Here is a 16565-nt window from a genome sequence, read left to right as displayed (position 1 = left end):
TTGGGCCGACTTATGTAAAACACATTTTTGAATATTACTCCTTGAGATTTTATCCAGAAATCACGCAAATCGGTACACAGTATCTCTATAGTCATGTGATCAAGTCCGATCCGTCTGATATTTCATATTCCATCCTGATTGGCTAATATTAGCTTCCAAAGTTTGCAGGATTGCTCCGTTTTTGAACAAAATGCTTCAAATCATCAACGCAGCTTGCGTTTACCGTGAAATTTGCCACACATATTCCCACTAGGTCAAGGAACAAATGCTACCTTTTTTCACATTGGCCTGTTATAGCGCCACCAGCAGGTAGAGTTTAGCAAAACACATTTTTGGAACACAATGCTTCAAATCATGCATGCAGCATCCGATTTCCATGAAAGATCTATGGTGAAGAACATATGCCACCCTTTTTACATTGGCCTATTATACAGTAGCACCACCAGGACACACAGCCTGGTGGAGACCTGTGCTCGGAAGAGCACTGCTTCTAGTTTTAACTATGAGAGGGCCCTATTTTGGGACAGGTAGATTGGCGTGACGGGTGAGTCGTGCAGCGAATGGGTGCATGGACAATTTCCAGAGGCGAGGTTTTTCCCTGTCTGCGTGTGTTTGGTATTTTGGGGACTCGCCGTGTGCCGCGGAGGGAGGAGAGGTGCAGCAGGGGCCGGGGTTGTGTTGTTTGCAAATCAGCAGCTCACTGCAATTTGGGGTTGAAGAGGACCACGACTTGCGCTGTCCACCCGCTCGCCCAGCACTATTTTCGGCACATCTTAGTAGCCGGAGGCGAAAACCCAGATAGACGTCTCCAAAATCACATAGACACAGTTTATACATGTTATGCTTGTCCGTTTCATTTTGGTATGAATCCCTCAAGCTGGAAAACACGTGTTAGCATGTTTTTTATGCATTCTAACCAACACGTGGCAATAGCGAAATGTTTGTATCCAACAAAACTGCAGGCATAATATTGGTTTCTCCTTCATACATATCTTAATGATTGGTTAGCTCAGTGGTTCTCAAAGTGGATTCCAGGGACTCTGAGGGTTCCTTTAGGGGTGTCTAAATTGACCCATACAAGTCTGTAACTCTGACAGTGTACAAATGGAACCAAATGGACCCTAATGGGTCCATTTGGTTCCATTTGTACACTGTCAGAGTTAAGGGGAGACCTTCAAATATGAAAGTTTGAGAAACACCGGGTTAGCTACATTATATAGATTATCACCGCGTTCTGCTCGTCGTCATTCTTAAGACGCTTATGTAGTGTTTACGATGGGGCAGACACATACAGTACACAGATGGAGAGTCCAGCAGACTGTCCGGAATTTAGCCTCTCATAGTTCAGTGTCCTGGAAGCATACTCAGAGTGCACCAGCCCTGTTTTATAGACAACATTCCTCATGGACAGTTCACATGGACAGGTACGCTCAGAGAATACTGCTGCATACTGGACCTCCTAGGCAGACATCTGCTCAGGGTCCGCTATATGTCCACACAGATCCAAAGCAGACCCTGAGCAGATGTCCGTCTGTCTACTCTAGGGCCTCGGCAGACGCAGGAGGTAATTGTTTGCGTTCGTCTGCGTAGTTTATTTGGCAAATTGGGAAACTTCTCCTAGGGACAGTGTCGGACATTGTTATTTTCTCCCGAGATAACCTGACAATGTTCACGACTCTGCAACTCCTGCACAAGGACATCAATTTGATTGTGGAAGAAATTAGTGTCAACAATATTCAGCCTAATGTAACACAGTTCATTATCTTCTCTACCCTTTTCCAGGCCCAGAAACGTCCAGACCAAATGTCATGCCATTGACTGCGATTCACGTATTTCCCAGAAATAGGGCCCTGAGAGAGTAAAACATGTTTTGTTTCCACATTTATCATCTAAGGTGACCGAGGAAGTGTACCGGCTGCTGAACAACAACTATGACCTGGTGTGTCGAGGTAAGGTCAGTGTGAAGGGGAAAGGTGAGATGCTGACCTACTTCCTGGAGGGCAAGGTCCAGGGCGTGGGCACCGCAACCACGTCGTCTGTGATGCGCTCTGTCAGCCTGGCGCGGAGGATCCACTCCTGTGGCAAGGCCAGCGTCCAGACCAATAAGGCTGGCACCTCATCCCCAGCTAGCCTGACTACTCATGCCAGCATGAGTAGCACCCTCCAGATGGCAACTGCCAACAGCAGCCACGGCCATCACAGCCAAGCCACTTGCCTGCCCTCATCCTATGTGCCCGCTCTGGGCAAGGTGGAGCGGGAAGAGCTGGAGGTGTCGGAGATCGAGGTGGAGATGGGAGACGTGGCAGCCACCTCAGGTGTGACGGTGTAAGGGTAACTGGGAGAAAAACATGACTACAAACTCAAGATTGATGGGGGGGGGGGGGTAACAAAAGAAAGCAAAGCAACGCTGCTGGAGGCCACGGATTCAGGCAGGTCATCCATACAGGTCCTGTCAGTGCTGGGCTACTATTGGCACCTCCCCATAGCCCATTCCAGGACATGAAACCTCATGGGACAAAGATTCTGGTGTATGTAGGGAACTTCAACCACACGTTTTAGAGGCACAACCACAGAATTACATTTGGGACTAGGCTATCTAAATCTCATGTGAAATTCTGACATGGACCAACTAGGTCAGTGGTTCTCAAAAAGTGGTCCTTTATGGGGTTCCAGGTGGTCCCCAGCTAACCAAATGAACCCTTATTGATCTTTAACTCTTGAGAGCGTAAAATGAAACCAAATGGTTTCATCTTACGCTCTGAAGAGTTAAATTATTGTTACACATATTGTTACACGTCTACATTATAAGAAGTCTACACAATTAGAGAATGTTATTTTGATCAACGTTCGCCTGTTATCTCTCCTACGGTACAACAGGAATACAACATGGAATTGTGGACAAAGTCTTATACAATGACATTTAAATATTCAAAGTCTTGGGTCTGAGAGGCTATCGTGGTCCATGGCTCAAATGCCGAATAAACAATGGACCTTGATATGAAAAGGGTTGAATACCACTGAACTATGTTGTTCAAGGTCTGGGGACAGTGTGTGTTCTCACTGTACGTACACATTCCAAATAGAGGGGATATGCACGCACATCTCAGTAATGCCTGAGTTATACATAGTTGCGTGTGAATATAGCTGATCTACAAACTCACGTGTAGATGTGCTACTGTATGTATGTTTGGTGCTTGACACCGGGCTGCAACCAAGTATAAATCAGGCTTCATGTTCACAATAACGCTGGTCATGCTATAGTTTTTGTTCGGTATGTCCTCTCTGATTATGCCAAGGATCATTAACAGTGTAAAGAAAAAACAAAAAAGGAAACTAAGAAAAAATATCACATATTTATTTTTGTCTATGTACTGTATCTAAGCATGCATGTGTACTTGTATGTGTGTATGCATGGTTAATCTTGGAATTGTAATGGAATAGCACAAGAATACTTTTTTATACTCAAAGAATTATCCGGCAGCAAAATGCTTTTTTATTTTACACCTACAGTATTCAGTAGTGCATGAGTTTACACTTGACAGCCAGTGTTGCCAGATTTTGCAAGAGAAATAAGCAACCATGTCTATGGAAAACAAACCCAAAAGAAGTGACTAGGCTCCAGCTATTTGAAAATAGACGATCTACAAGCTCACAACGTGTGGTTGTGACCTTGTATATCTGCTATTTTCAACAAAAGAAATTTATAATCTTGGACATTTTTGAATATTTTTTAAACATTTTAACAACAATAATCTTGTATGGGGGGGGGGGGGGGGGGGGGGATATGCGGACAAATACATATTTATTAATCTGGGGGTCATAAAAATGAAAATGTTTGAGAACCACTGGTTTATAAACAACATTAGGAAAAAAGCCAAAAAGCTAAACGCAACCTACAACGACCAATATTTACAAGCAACAAAACAACAAACCAAGCCCAAAGTCGTTTATAATAAGCAGACATGGGCAACAATGTTGACAGCCATAGGAGTGTTGCTCGTGTCGAGAGAAAACCAAAGTAACGGATCTTGAATTTTAATGTGTACACCCCATTTTAGTGAGTTCAATTTTCTTCAGCTTTTCTATTGAAACATAAATCAACTCAACCGCTGGCTTTCAGCAACTTGAAAGTATTGGGACGATAATCGTTATTATTGTTTATCGTGATAAAGGGTATGCTATTTTTTGGCAAATGTTCCACCCCAGGAAAATGGATGTTGGGAATATTTTGATTATGGCGAAAATATATTATATCGCAATTTCTTTTGGTCACAATAATCGTGACATGAAATGTTCATATCGTCCCAGCCCTACTTGAAAGAGATCTCTGCTCTCACGTCCCAGGGATGAGCTGTGTACGTAGTTTGATATATCTCAAGTGTGACAGACTGAACTCAATATGTCAGCAAAAGAGGGTGAATAATTGCCATAAGATTTCACGGTACAGCTGAAGATAAATTATTTTTTACCGATACTGAATCAGGGGAACCATCCATAAGCATCAATTGGTTTTTGAACCAGTGGAAATGTATTGTAGCCAACCGACCATGATGATCAGTGTTTTGCTGACGTTACCTTGCCCTGTTTGAGGATGTTGTTGGACTATGTGGCCTGCATGACGTCTACACACACAGGAAGTAGTGACCATGGCTTTGAGGAGGAGGTCATGGGGTCAGGAGTGGGTGTAGGGGGAAGGTGTGTTGACCTGCAGAGCAATGCCTTCTACTGAAACTCAAGTTAATGCCAAACCTGAACCAATCACTCATAATACTGTAGATGTAATCGCACAGGGGTACTGTACATATTACCCACCATCACATGGTGCACACTGCACACGTGTGTGGGCACACACACACACACACACACACGCACGCACGCACGCACGCACACACACACACACACACACACACACACACACACACACACACACTAGGGCATTCACCAAATATTCGAATATCAAAGTCAGTATTCGATGTTGTTCACCGAAGTCGAATATTCGCTTATTTAATTTTTTTTGTTTTCTCTAAAAAAAAAAAAAAAAAACATATTTGAACTGGGGACCCCCATCCTGACAAGCACTTGGAATGTAGGTATTACATTTAAGGTGACTCGGTTCCGCAGATAAATATTGTGAAAATAGCAGATCTGTGAGCATGTAGATCGGCTATTTTCACAATGTTCACCTCTTGCTTACTTCATATTTGACAGTTTGGCCAGTCCTGTCGAATAATTCGAATACTAAAAATCACTATTTGTGAATGCCCGAACACACACACACACACACACACACACACACACACACACACACACACACACACACACACACACACACACGCACACGCACACACACACAGCATCCATTAATCATCCATACAGTGCGGGACACAATTAAACATAGTAAGTGCACAAGCCCTACCGATGAACAGAAAGACTGAACCGAGTGCTTTACACTATGTGCAATGTGTGACATTATACATCCATGCTTTTTACATTGCATTGCATTCGTCGTTAAAACCTTCAACCGTATTTATGGTACTTTTCTATTATTCCTCCTTGAGCACTGAAGCTTCAGCAGGTCTCTCAGATACACTGTCAGGCGTGCATGATGTGTCCCATTCTAGATACTGTTATCTGTCTAGATACTATCTTAGCTTAAAGGACAACTTTAGTTTTTTACAACAAGGGTTCATATTTTAGATTGTAATTAAAGAATATAAAAGATGAGTGTTAAATTGATTTCATTTACTTCTTTCTATTGTTTTAGAGATTCTTATTTCAGTGGCTGGGGGCATGCGTACAAGTGGCTAAATATGTAATTTTACACAGAATAAGCCCATTCCCAAGATACAACGCAACCTTTCATGGTTGGATGTGACTTATGGGGGCTAGAAGTGTTACTGTAAATAGCAATAAAGAAACTGCTGGCTTATTGTGTCTAATTAGACATATTTAGCCACTTGTACGCATGCCCCAATGCGTACGCAACTACGCATGCCCCACATTTTAGCACGGTAAACGTGATAAAACAATAGAACGAAGCAAATGAAAAGATTTTAACACTCACTTTTTCTTTTCTCTAATTACAATCTAAAATATGAACCCTTGTTGTAAAAAAACAAAGTTGTCCTTTAACAGAGTAGAACCTTTCACTTGATCTGCAAAATTCTAAATTCATCATGTTTTTGCCTTACTTAAAACAATAAGCTTACAGTGATTGAACCTGCCTTTTAGATATATTCACTTTGATATGCAGATATTTACTTTTGTACATAGCCAAAAGCTGTAAACTATGTTGTATCTTGTACAGTGTAAAGTTGGGTTATGGAATATTTTGTAATAAATGCAATATTGGTGAACAAAATATCCAATGATGTATGTTTAAAGTTATTGCTTTAAATGAAGCAAATGTTTTTGGTATGGTAATTGACCTTCAGGATTCTGGGTCTGACTGGGTTTACAAATCAGAAAGTTATTGCTAATCACTAAATGCATTTTGAGCAGCCGTGTAGGTGACAGTGGGTCCCTCTGTCCCTATGTCCGCATGAGCACGAGACTAACATCATAGAAAGTACGCAGAGACGCAGTGGTCACTACAACTAATCTGTACGTTATGGTTATGTCTATATCATGTCTAAGTCATAGTGACATGGCCATGGTCCGCCTGCCGGTGGATACACACACACACACACACACACACACACGCATGCACGCACGCACGCACGCACGCACGCACACACACACACACACACACACACACACACACACACACACACACACACACACACACACACACAAACATTCAAAACACTTTAATAACAGTTAAAGTATAGCATCTGTAATAGCAGGCTATAGACAATGATGAGTAGTAATAGCTTTAAGCCTGATCTACATTTAGTCGGACGACTGTGTCTCGCTCCGAAAATAGCTGATCTACAAACTCACATCATGAGCTTGTACTGTAAATCTGCTACTTCAGTGTAGCATGCCATGTGTTGTGAGCGTGACTGTACATCTGCTATTTTCAGAATGCAACACAATTGTACAACGGCACATAATTGGTGCTTTATTATACAGACTGCAACCACTGCATGTGCCTTTTGCCTTGGTGTCAACTATACCGTCAGTGTTTCACCCACAAACAATGACAGGTTTATTATGCCTGGTATATTTCCACAGCGGTTACGTGTACGGATGTCACCATGTCCCAAACATGGACTAGGGGCCAATGTTTTCTCAGCGTTGATGTATAGTTTGCCAGGGGTTCACGCAGTCTACAGTTGAGTCAACAAAGGGCAGACTTGCTCAACCATTTCCCCTTCAAGTTCACCAAGTCTGTCAGGATGGTTCTTTGCAATGGATGCAGAGGTCAACAACACATGAATTCCCTTTCTTTTTAATGGAGGCAATGATGAAAATAATATTGTGTAAATATTTACAGGAGAGGCCAATAATGTATCATAAATATATAAGTATACAGAACTTTGAGGTTAAATGGAGTATAGATACATTTTTAAAGTTTACATTTTTTAAAGTTTAATGTTGTCCAATGTCTAAACTGACATGGGGAAAGTTTGACAAAAGAAGGAACTCAAGATTAGAGAGCTTCTATTATTGTCAAGTGTTGTACGGATGTCACTCACAACCTGTCAAGGTTTTAGTTCAGATTAGCAAGCCACATACTGTGGGCCGTCGACATACTTGCATGCTGCCTTACCCTATTTTGACAAATATTTTAAAACTAGACTGCACTCTGTCGAGGTGCCAACTTGCATCTTGTGCACATAGCTCAGTGTTTCTCAAATGGGGGGTACGTGTACCCCTTGGGGTACGCAGGGTACTGCAGGGGGTAAAGGAGAAAATGGGAATATGTATATTTTACTCTTATGGGTAATGATAAAACATTGACAGTCTTTGTGTGAACCTGCTAATCTGTAAATTGTAAAAATTACCAAATTACATCAATAACTTGACGTAGTACAACTGTTATCGAATAGAAAGCAATGTTTATTTGCCAAAGTTGCCATTATGCTATTTTATTGTTGACATATTGTCATTGGAACTGGACTTTTATTTTGATGAGTTTTTGATAAGCAAAATGCTGTATTCCGTACCCAGGGCCCAGAATTTGGTGCGACACCCCTGGTGATCTCTGAAGCCTGCTGCAGATATAATTCTCACTTAAGAGATTCTGAAGGTCATTTTGTGTGATGTGTGCTTTATCAAAACAACAATTTACTGTGTTACTGCCAAGAACTCTCCCCTGAAGTTAAATCTATGAGGTGATTGCAGGAGATAAAAGCTATTACAATTCATGTGTCAATTCATAATGCTGATCTGACTATGCAGACATCCATTGAGTATAGCAGCATATCACTTTTTCAGGCAATTGCTCTGTGAGGTAAGAGAGACGGGCAATATTACCTGCAAAAAGAATTGCAAATTGGATACAGTCATGGTGATAATAGGTTTTCAGGAGCACTGGGGGTGGGGAGAGGGGGGGGGGTACCATTGTCATGTTGGCAAATTGCCCTTCAACACTGTCTAAATATGGCACGGTGGGCATAAACAATTCACTCACAGTCCTATTAAAGTGAAACTCTCTAGGCTACTGTAACTCTTACCCCACCACTGTTTACTGAAACTGTGTCAAGGCTGACCATGCCGTTAAACCTTCAGAGGCTTCCAAGCACAAAATCAATTCTACAAACTAAACATACTGCTGCTTATTCTGTAAAAGAGATCTATCATCTGATACAAATAATGCAACTGAAAGGCATTGCAAAAACAGCAACTCACTACCCTGATATGCACCATATATCCAAATCCTTATATGATTAACCTACAAGAGCAGGGCAAATAATCAACAAATTACCAACACCTGAATTAATTCAGCACCGGCAGAAAGTAGGATGCTTTTGTGAAGAAACATCATAGTAGTGAAGAACCAATGCAGCTGCTGCTAACAGGCATGGTGAAGTCTGTGCTAGTTTTCCATGAAGCAATGAAGGGTATCCAAGGTAAAAGTTGATAGGGTGATCTTCACAAACAACACTCCCCCTGAAAGGGTCAACGCTCACTAGATAAACTGGGTCATAGTAGTATTCATGATTAGCCTATACTCATGTCTGTCTGTATAGTAAAGGATACCCTACATTTGGGCCAAAATTGGGTCATCATTTTATCTGTGGGGAGAGCGGGGTAAACTGAGACACATTTTACATTTACTCCCCTCTAGGCGAACTAAAAGATATATCAGTACTAAAAATGGACACATTTCCCAGTAATTTGGGATGTTTGCGACCATCAGGTCGCACTTACTATCAAAACCTCCACCGGCTGTCTGTCCGTCCGTCCGTCACACTTTTGCCCTGCTCATATCTCCGCAACCGTTGCCCCGATCCATGCCAAATTTTGCACACACACTCCTTGCCTGCCAAACCACAACCACAACCCATCAATTCTCACATGGCCCGCTTCTAGCGCCACCATGAGGCCGATTCTTGCAAAACACATTTTTGTACCTTACTCCTACAGATTTGTCCCTAAAATTATGCAATTTGCTACACAGTGTGTCTACACTCATGTCATCAACATGGATCTGTCCCATATAGCGCCACCATCAGGCCGATCTTTTCAAACACATTTTTGGACACTGCTCCTACAGATTTTGCCCTAAAATCACGCAAATCGGTACACACTTGCTCTACACTGATGTCATCAACATGGATCTGTCCCATTTAGCGCCACCTTCAGGCCGATTTTTTAAAACACATTTTTGGACACTACTCCTACAGATTTTGCCCTAAAATCACGCAAATCGCTACACAGTATGTCTACACTCATGTCATCAAAATGGATCTGTCCCATATAGCGCCACCATCAGGCCGATTTTTTAAAACACATTTTTGGACACTGCTCCTACAGATTTTGCCCTAAAATCACGGAAATCGGTACACAGTATGTCTACACTCATCTCATCAACATGGATCTGTCCCATATAGCGCCACCATCAGGCTGACTTTTACAAACACATTTTTGGACACTGCTCCTACAGATTTTGGCCTAAAATCACGCTGCGATCTGATGGTCGATTATCTCCCGATTAGGGAGTCTTACTGGTTCCTAACAATGGAAGTTATGAGAATGTATTCAAGACAAAAGGCAGTGAAAATATGATTGTTTTAAAAAAAGCGGTCTTGTGTCTCAGTTTGTTATTATATGTTGTATTATGCATAACTAATGAGATAATTATCATATTTAGTCAAATGTATTAAAATATGCTAATTATCTCATTCATTATGTACAATACAAAAAGATATATATCAGAAATGGATTCTACAGGGAAAAATACATATGAATCAACAGAGAAAAGTTTGGTACACCCTTTAATAAGGTTTTTACAGCTTTCTCCCTGTCTATCATGTTGGGATAATGTGAGATAGTAGCGACCTTAAGCAACGCTACGGCAACGGCAGATGACAACGGTAAACGGAAATGATCTGCGCTCGATAGATAAACCTGCCGTCGCCCCAGCCGTCTCTACTACGGCAGAAGGTCCCTTCCCACGTAGCGCCTACTCCGTCTGCTGCGTGTACGCGTCGCCATGGGAACCAAAGCGTTCAGTGAAAGGGGTGGGAACCCATCGCCGCCGAGGCTTTGCTTAACCATTTTGATCGCTACGGCGATTACATCATAGCAGCCGTAGTCCGCCTGGCGTTACCGTCCTGAAAATCATCTAGCTTAAAGTCACTACTGTCTCACTTTACCCCGAAGCAATTGTCTCACTTTACCCCACAGCCACATTTTGGGGAAAGGGATATCTTTTATCAATTCAGGGTAATCTTCAGCTAGTATCAATCACATGGAATTATAAGTTGGTAGTTCATCAACATAATATAAAATGTTCTCCCTGCATCAATTTGCTTTGACACAAAAGCTGATTATGTTGACAGCAAGAAAATTTACTTACATGCAAAAAACACATTTTTGTGAAAAAAGCATGTTTTCTACAGCACTATCAGGTCTTTCTCTTCATGGCAAGTGGGAAATTCAAGGGGCTTGGAAATATAATGGTCACATGACCACAAATGTGTTCCATTGCCAAGATACAGGGGGTGTCTCAGTTTACCCGGTGTCTCAGTTTACCCCGCTTTCCCCCCTAATAGCAAATTGTTCTATTAAGTTTGTAATTCTACAAGATTTGTTTGTATTGTTGAGTTATCTTTTATGCTATGTTGATGAATTGAATATAATTATAGACCTTGTGGAAACAAGTTCACAGGACCTTTTTGTGTAATCCTTTTAGACAATAAAAGCTTTTCTAGTTATGCAATGTAATTATGTAATTGGATTTCTTGTTTACAAACATTGAGACACGCTGGCGGCTAGGTGTGGGGTTTGGCCGTTTGAACAACAGCACAAAATATAAACCAAGGTAGCTACCGTATATTTCAGCGAGAGCACAGTAAATTCAATCTTGCTTCCTCCACACTGGGAAGAAAACAGCATCTCAAAGTTTGATGGGGTGCACTTTTACACATCTAATATGGTTCTTTTGGCACCTAGTGGAGGCAGTAAGGCCGAAAAATAAGCTGTTAACTTCAAGTCATGATGCAAAGTAAAATGTGTCTTACTGCCTCCACTAACCGGTCTGCAAGCGCGTACTGGTTCTTGTTGTCTGGAAATGTGTCAATTGACCATATTCACACGGTGGCCATCTTGCCATTAAATCAGATTGTTTATTAAAAAGCATTTTTATCCGACAGATTTCTGTTTTCCCTTGTATTTCCCCCTCTAGTGGAGAGTCGCGTCATCTCCGTCGTAGTCTCGCGTAGCCAGACAACTATTCCACAATCTCTGAATGCTATATAGATGCCGGGAGCATTTGACCAAATCGCTGAGGCAACAGTCTGGCCACGCGAGACTATCTCCGTCGCGACTCTCCACTAGAGGGCTCTGGGAAAACCAAGGAAGATAGATCTTGGGGAAAACCAGGAAATACAATGGAAAGCAGAAATCTGTCAGATAAAAATGCTTTTTATTAAATAATCCGAGAGCGGCATCATTGCTGACCGAAATGAGACTTGGGTAAGCACTTTATTTTTGAAATCTGACGTTTGTAACTCAAACCGTTGCTCTTTGTCCACCTCGCTAGAAGCCAGGTTGAGGTGGAAACATGACGGTCATGTAAATGGCTACCTGTGCACCTGATCCACTCTCCTAATTGCCCATACCTGCTTGCACACCTGATCTAACTTGCTAACAAGTAGTTCAGGAGCACTGAAAATCTGATCCACCTTGACACTAAACAAAACATGGATATTTCGCAGCCAAATGTAAGTTAAATTATATTATATAAAGCAAGGGTCTTCAACAGGGGGTCTGGGACCCCTAGGGGCTCCTCAGAGTCACTACAGGGGGTCCTCCAAATCTTTGTGTGATAGAACCTTTTTCTCCTTTTTTTATATTAACCAATTGAACCCTAGTGTCCTTATTCTGAGAACTTTAGCCAAAAATAGCAGATCTATAAGCTCACAAGCCTTGTGAGCTTGTAGATTGGCTATTTTTTTGCAAAGAGGTTTGGTGTAGAGGGGAAATTTAGCTGCAAATTGCAACACTAGATTTTGTTTTATTATGTTGACTTGAATCTAGGGTTGCAATGCAATACCTCCCATGGGTGGATTAGCAGGGCTGCTGCCAGGCCCACTGTCTCACTGGCTCTGTCTCTCTCTCAATAATAAAGGCCAAAACCTGTATGAATAGCCAAACATTTATTTTGAAGATTACACAAGATGGGTATAATCATGATACCTTCAGTGAATGTTCATCCTCTTGAGCAGGGGTCTTCAACGTTTTCAGGCCAAGGACCCCTTAGTTGAGAGAGAGATGAAGCAGGGACCCCCACAACCTGTTCATAGATTCCATAGTTTCATTGTTTGACAGCACAATCATCAGTGTATTTTGGATTCATGTCAATTTGTGTTTCAGATATTTAACCACTTGAACCGTCAAAATCTTGACCTTAGTTTCTCTCTGTACTTAGTCTGCTCTTTTTCCCCTCTACACTAAACCCCTTTGCCTAAAATAGCCGATCTACAAGCTCACAACGCCTCGGCTTGTAGATCTGCTATTTTTGGCTAAGGTTCTCAGGGGGAAAAAAGGTTTCTATCACACAAAGATTTGGAGGACCCCCTGTAGTAACTCTGAGGACCCCCGAGGGGTCCCGGACCCCCTGTTGAAGACCCTTGCTCTTGAGGATTCCTGTAGACTTGAGGAGCCGATTGCTTTGTTATTGACACCATGCAATGTGGCCCTTCTAGCTCTGCAATGAGAAATCCAAAAAGCAAACGCAAGACAATGGATGGATTCAACAGTCGTTCTAAGGCAGTGGTTCTCATTTCTCAACCTTTTCAGGCCGCGACCCCCAAAATAATCATATTTGAACTGGGGACCCCCCACCTTGACGAGCACAAGAGTTGAGGCATTACATTTTGAATGACACGGTTCCATTGTGAGAATACTGATAAATGCTCACAACGCCTCGCAGCGGCTATTTTCACAATTTCTGCCTCTAATATTTGACAATTTGGCCAGTGTTTAATTTGTCATTTTAGAAGTATTGAAAAGTCCTTAAATTGTCACTTTAGAAATGTGCAGATAGTCAGATACCCTCTATACACTTAAAATGTATGTCGGTTTGTTTACTGTTGAGTGAGAAAACAATGCTGCACATTAAGTTAATCATCTACCTCAAAATAATTTGGGGACCCCACAGATTGAGAACCACTGCTCTAAGGGGCCATGGAGAGATGGACAATTGTGGCAATTATGTAAAGCTGTGGGATGAAGATAACATGATGTCTTTTTCCACCCCATCTGTCTGTCTGAATGGGCCCCTCAAAACATGGGCCTCCAGAGCTGTCAGCATTTTCACCATACTGAACAGTTGAGTTGTGTGGGACATTAGAGGAGTGCTGCCTGTTAAAGCATTTTGCCCGTGGAAATATTATGCCTGCCAAAGTTAGGTTTGGAAAAGTCTGCTGGTAGCATACAGAAGAGCATGGCCGACTTCAACTTGCGGAAATGTTTTTTCACCGATTTAGAAAATTGTAGGAAATATAAATGGGATATTTACCCGCGACCCACAAATGGGTCCTGACCCATTGACCCACTTAAACCCTATATACTTCATCAATCAGTGTCTCCCAGGGCTTTGTTATTTGTATTTTGCCTATTAAAACATGCCCAAAATTGGGACACTAGTGTGGAATTGGTTAAAGGTGCCTCAAAGAACGATAATTTGAAAAAAAAGTGAAACTGTTTTGGTTCCTCAAAGTGCTTTGACAGAAAAGGTTTTCTAGAACCACATGAGGAACCTCACAAACCTTTCACTAAATGAAATCATTCTTTAGTAGGTGATGTTCCATGTTGGTCTGCGTTACTGTAGCCTTTCACCGGTAAAGGGCTACAAAGTAAGATATTCTTTCTCTCTAAAGTTGCCCGTGATAGAAGAGGAAGAGGAAGACCATGAGGACAGCATCCCAGTGGAGACAACAGAAGACCAACAGGAGAGAAGCAGAAGTGGCCATCCGGATGTGAGTACCAGTAATAAGCTATTCGATTATTGTCTCCACCAGCCGAAGGCTTGGGGTAGAGTATGTTTTCGCCCCTGTCTGTGCGTGCGTGCAGGATTTGTCTGAATGGACCTTTGGGCTTTGTTATTTGTATTTTGCCTATTAAAACATGCCCAAAATTGGGACACTAGTGGAATTGGTTAAAGGTGCCTCAAAGAACAATAATAAAAAAGAAAAGTGGAACCGTTTTGGTTCCTCAAAGTGCTTTGACAGAAAAGGTAATCTAGAACCATGTTCCATGTTGGTACCACTACTGTAGCCTTTCACCGGTAAAAGGCTACAAAGTAAGATATTCTTTCTCTCTAAAGTTGGCCGTGATAGAAGAGGAAGAGGAAGACCATGAGGACAGCATCCCAGTGGAGACAACAGAAGACCAACAGGAGAGAAGCAGAAGTGACCATCCGGATGTGAGTACCAGTAATAAGCTATTCGATTATTGTCTCCACCAGCCGAAGGCTTGGGGTAGAGTATGTTTTCGCCCCTGTCTGTGCGTGCATGCAGGATTGGTCTGAATGGGCCCCTCAAAACATGGGCCGCCAGAGCAGTCGGCATGTTCAACATACTGAACAGTTCAGTTGTGTGGGACATTAGAGGAGTGCTGCTTGTTAAAGGCCGTTTATAGTTCCATATTATGCTTGATTTTGTGTACGTTTTGGGTGAGAGAGTACATGCAGTAATTGCGTCGACATGTATAGTTCATCTACGTTTTGTGCATGCCGACCCCGCTCTCCGCTCCAATTCTGCTCCCATTGGGGCCGCACGCCACATTTGCGCCTCTAAGCACAGAGCATACGAGACGAGAGCAGAATAGCTAACAAAAGCTTAAAGCTATGGAGGTGGTTCTGCACACACGTGTAAACGGAAGCATTTAGCCAAAATATGTAGAACCACAGAATTTCTTGACCCGAAGAAAAGTGGAACCGTTTTGGTTCCTCAAAGTGCTTTGACAGAAAAGGTATTCTAGAACCATGTTCCATGTTGGTACCGTTACTGTAGCCTTTCACCGGTAAAGGGCTACAAAGTAAGATATTCTTTCTCTCTAAAGTTGCCCGTGATAGAAGAGGAAGAGGAAGACCATGAGGACAGCATCCCAGTGGAGACAACAGAAGACCAACAGGAGAGAAGCAGACGTGACCATCCGGATGTGAGTACCAGTAATAAGCTATTCGATTACTGTCTGTTGGCAACATTACATCGCAGTCTAAATGTAACTCCGCAAGGGTACAGATTTAACTACATGGATCTGGACCTTGTACCCTCGCGCTCCTGGAGTAATTATAACAAAACACACCCGCTGGTATTGAACATAATTCCCAAGTAAATGAGTCACTGAGCTAAATCAGCTCTTCTTGTGTGCCTCAGCCTACTATAGCTGTCTGTGTCTTGTCTTGTCTTGTCTTGTCTTGTCTTGTCTTGTGTTGTGTTGTTGCTGCACTGCACTCGTCTCGCTCAGTGTTGGAGGCGGACTTGTGTGTGAGGAGTCAAGGCGTCCTCTTCACGTGGTTACAACAGTAGCTAATATCTTTTCACTCTTTTTGCAGAGGAAAAGTTATGTTCCTCACTACTTCCCCTACGGTTGACAACGGTGGCCGCGGTTACTTCTTGCTACGGACAAATCCAGTACGTTCATTTGGGAAGTGTACGGAAGGGTCGGTGTACAGACCTTATCATACGGCCAAGTACGGACTGGGAGAAAGAACGTACATCAAACGAACCAAACAGAAGAAATCTCTCTCACCCTCCGTTTCTAGTGTAGACCTGCGGTCCTTATGTACAGTATTACTATGTATGGTACATTTGTACTTTAATTAAGCATTTTGCCCTTGGAAATATTATGCCTGCCTAGGTTAGGTTTGGAAAGGTCTGGTGGTAGGATACAGAAGAGCTGGAATAAAATACTTGGCATGGTCAAAACGGCGGACCGACTTCAAC

General features: G+C 42.3%; 1 protein-coding gene across 4 annotated transcripts in view; it reads left to right on the top strand.

Moving 5' to 3' along the window:
• Positions 1–2401, top strand: part of LOC308285906 (adenylate cyclase type 1-like) — a gene marked incomplete at its 5' end in the record, with an annotated part of 58717 nt that extends 56316 nt beyond the window's left edge. For all 4 annotated transcript variants that reach the window (XM_080726805.1, XM_080726804.1, XM_080726803.1 and 1 more), the window contains one exon: positions 1895–2401. In XM_080726805.1, coding sequence (XP_080582931.1) covers positions 1895–2329 — 435 coding nt within the window. In that variant the 3' untranslated portion in view covers positions 2330–2401. The remainder of the gene's footprint in view (positions 1–1894) is intronic.
• Between the last annotated feature and the right edge of the window lie 14164 nt (positions 2402–16565).

This window comes from Nannobrachium achirus (assembly GCF_963921795.1).
Source record: "Nannobrachium achirus genome assembly, chromosome: 5".
Classification (NCBI taxonomy): domain Eukaryota; kingdom Metazoa; phylum Chordata; class Actinopteri; order Myctophiformes; family Myctophidae; genus Nannobrachium; species Nannobrachium achirus.
This window is presented reverse-complemented; position numbering and strand designations above follow the sequence as displayed.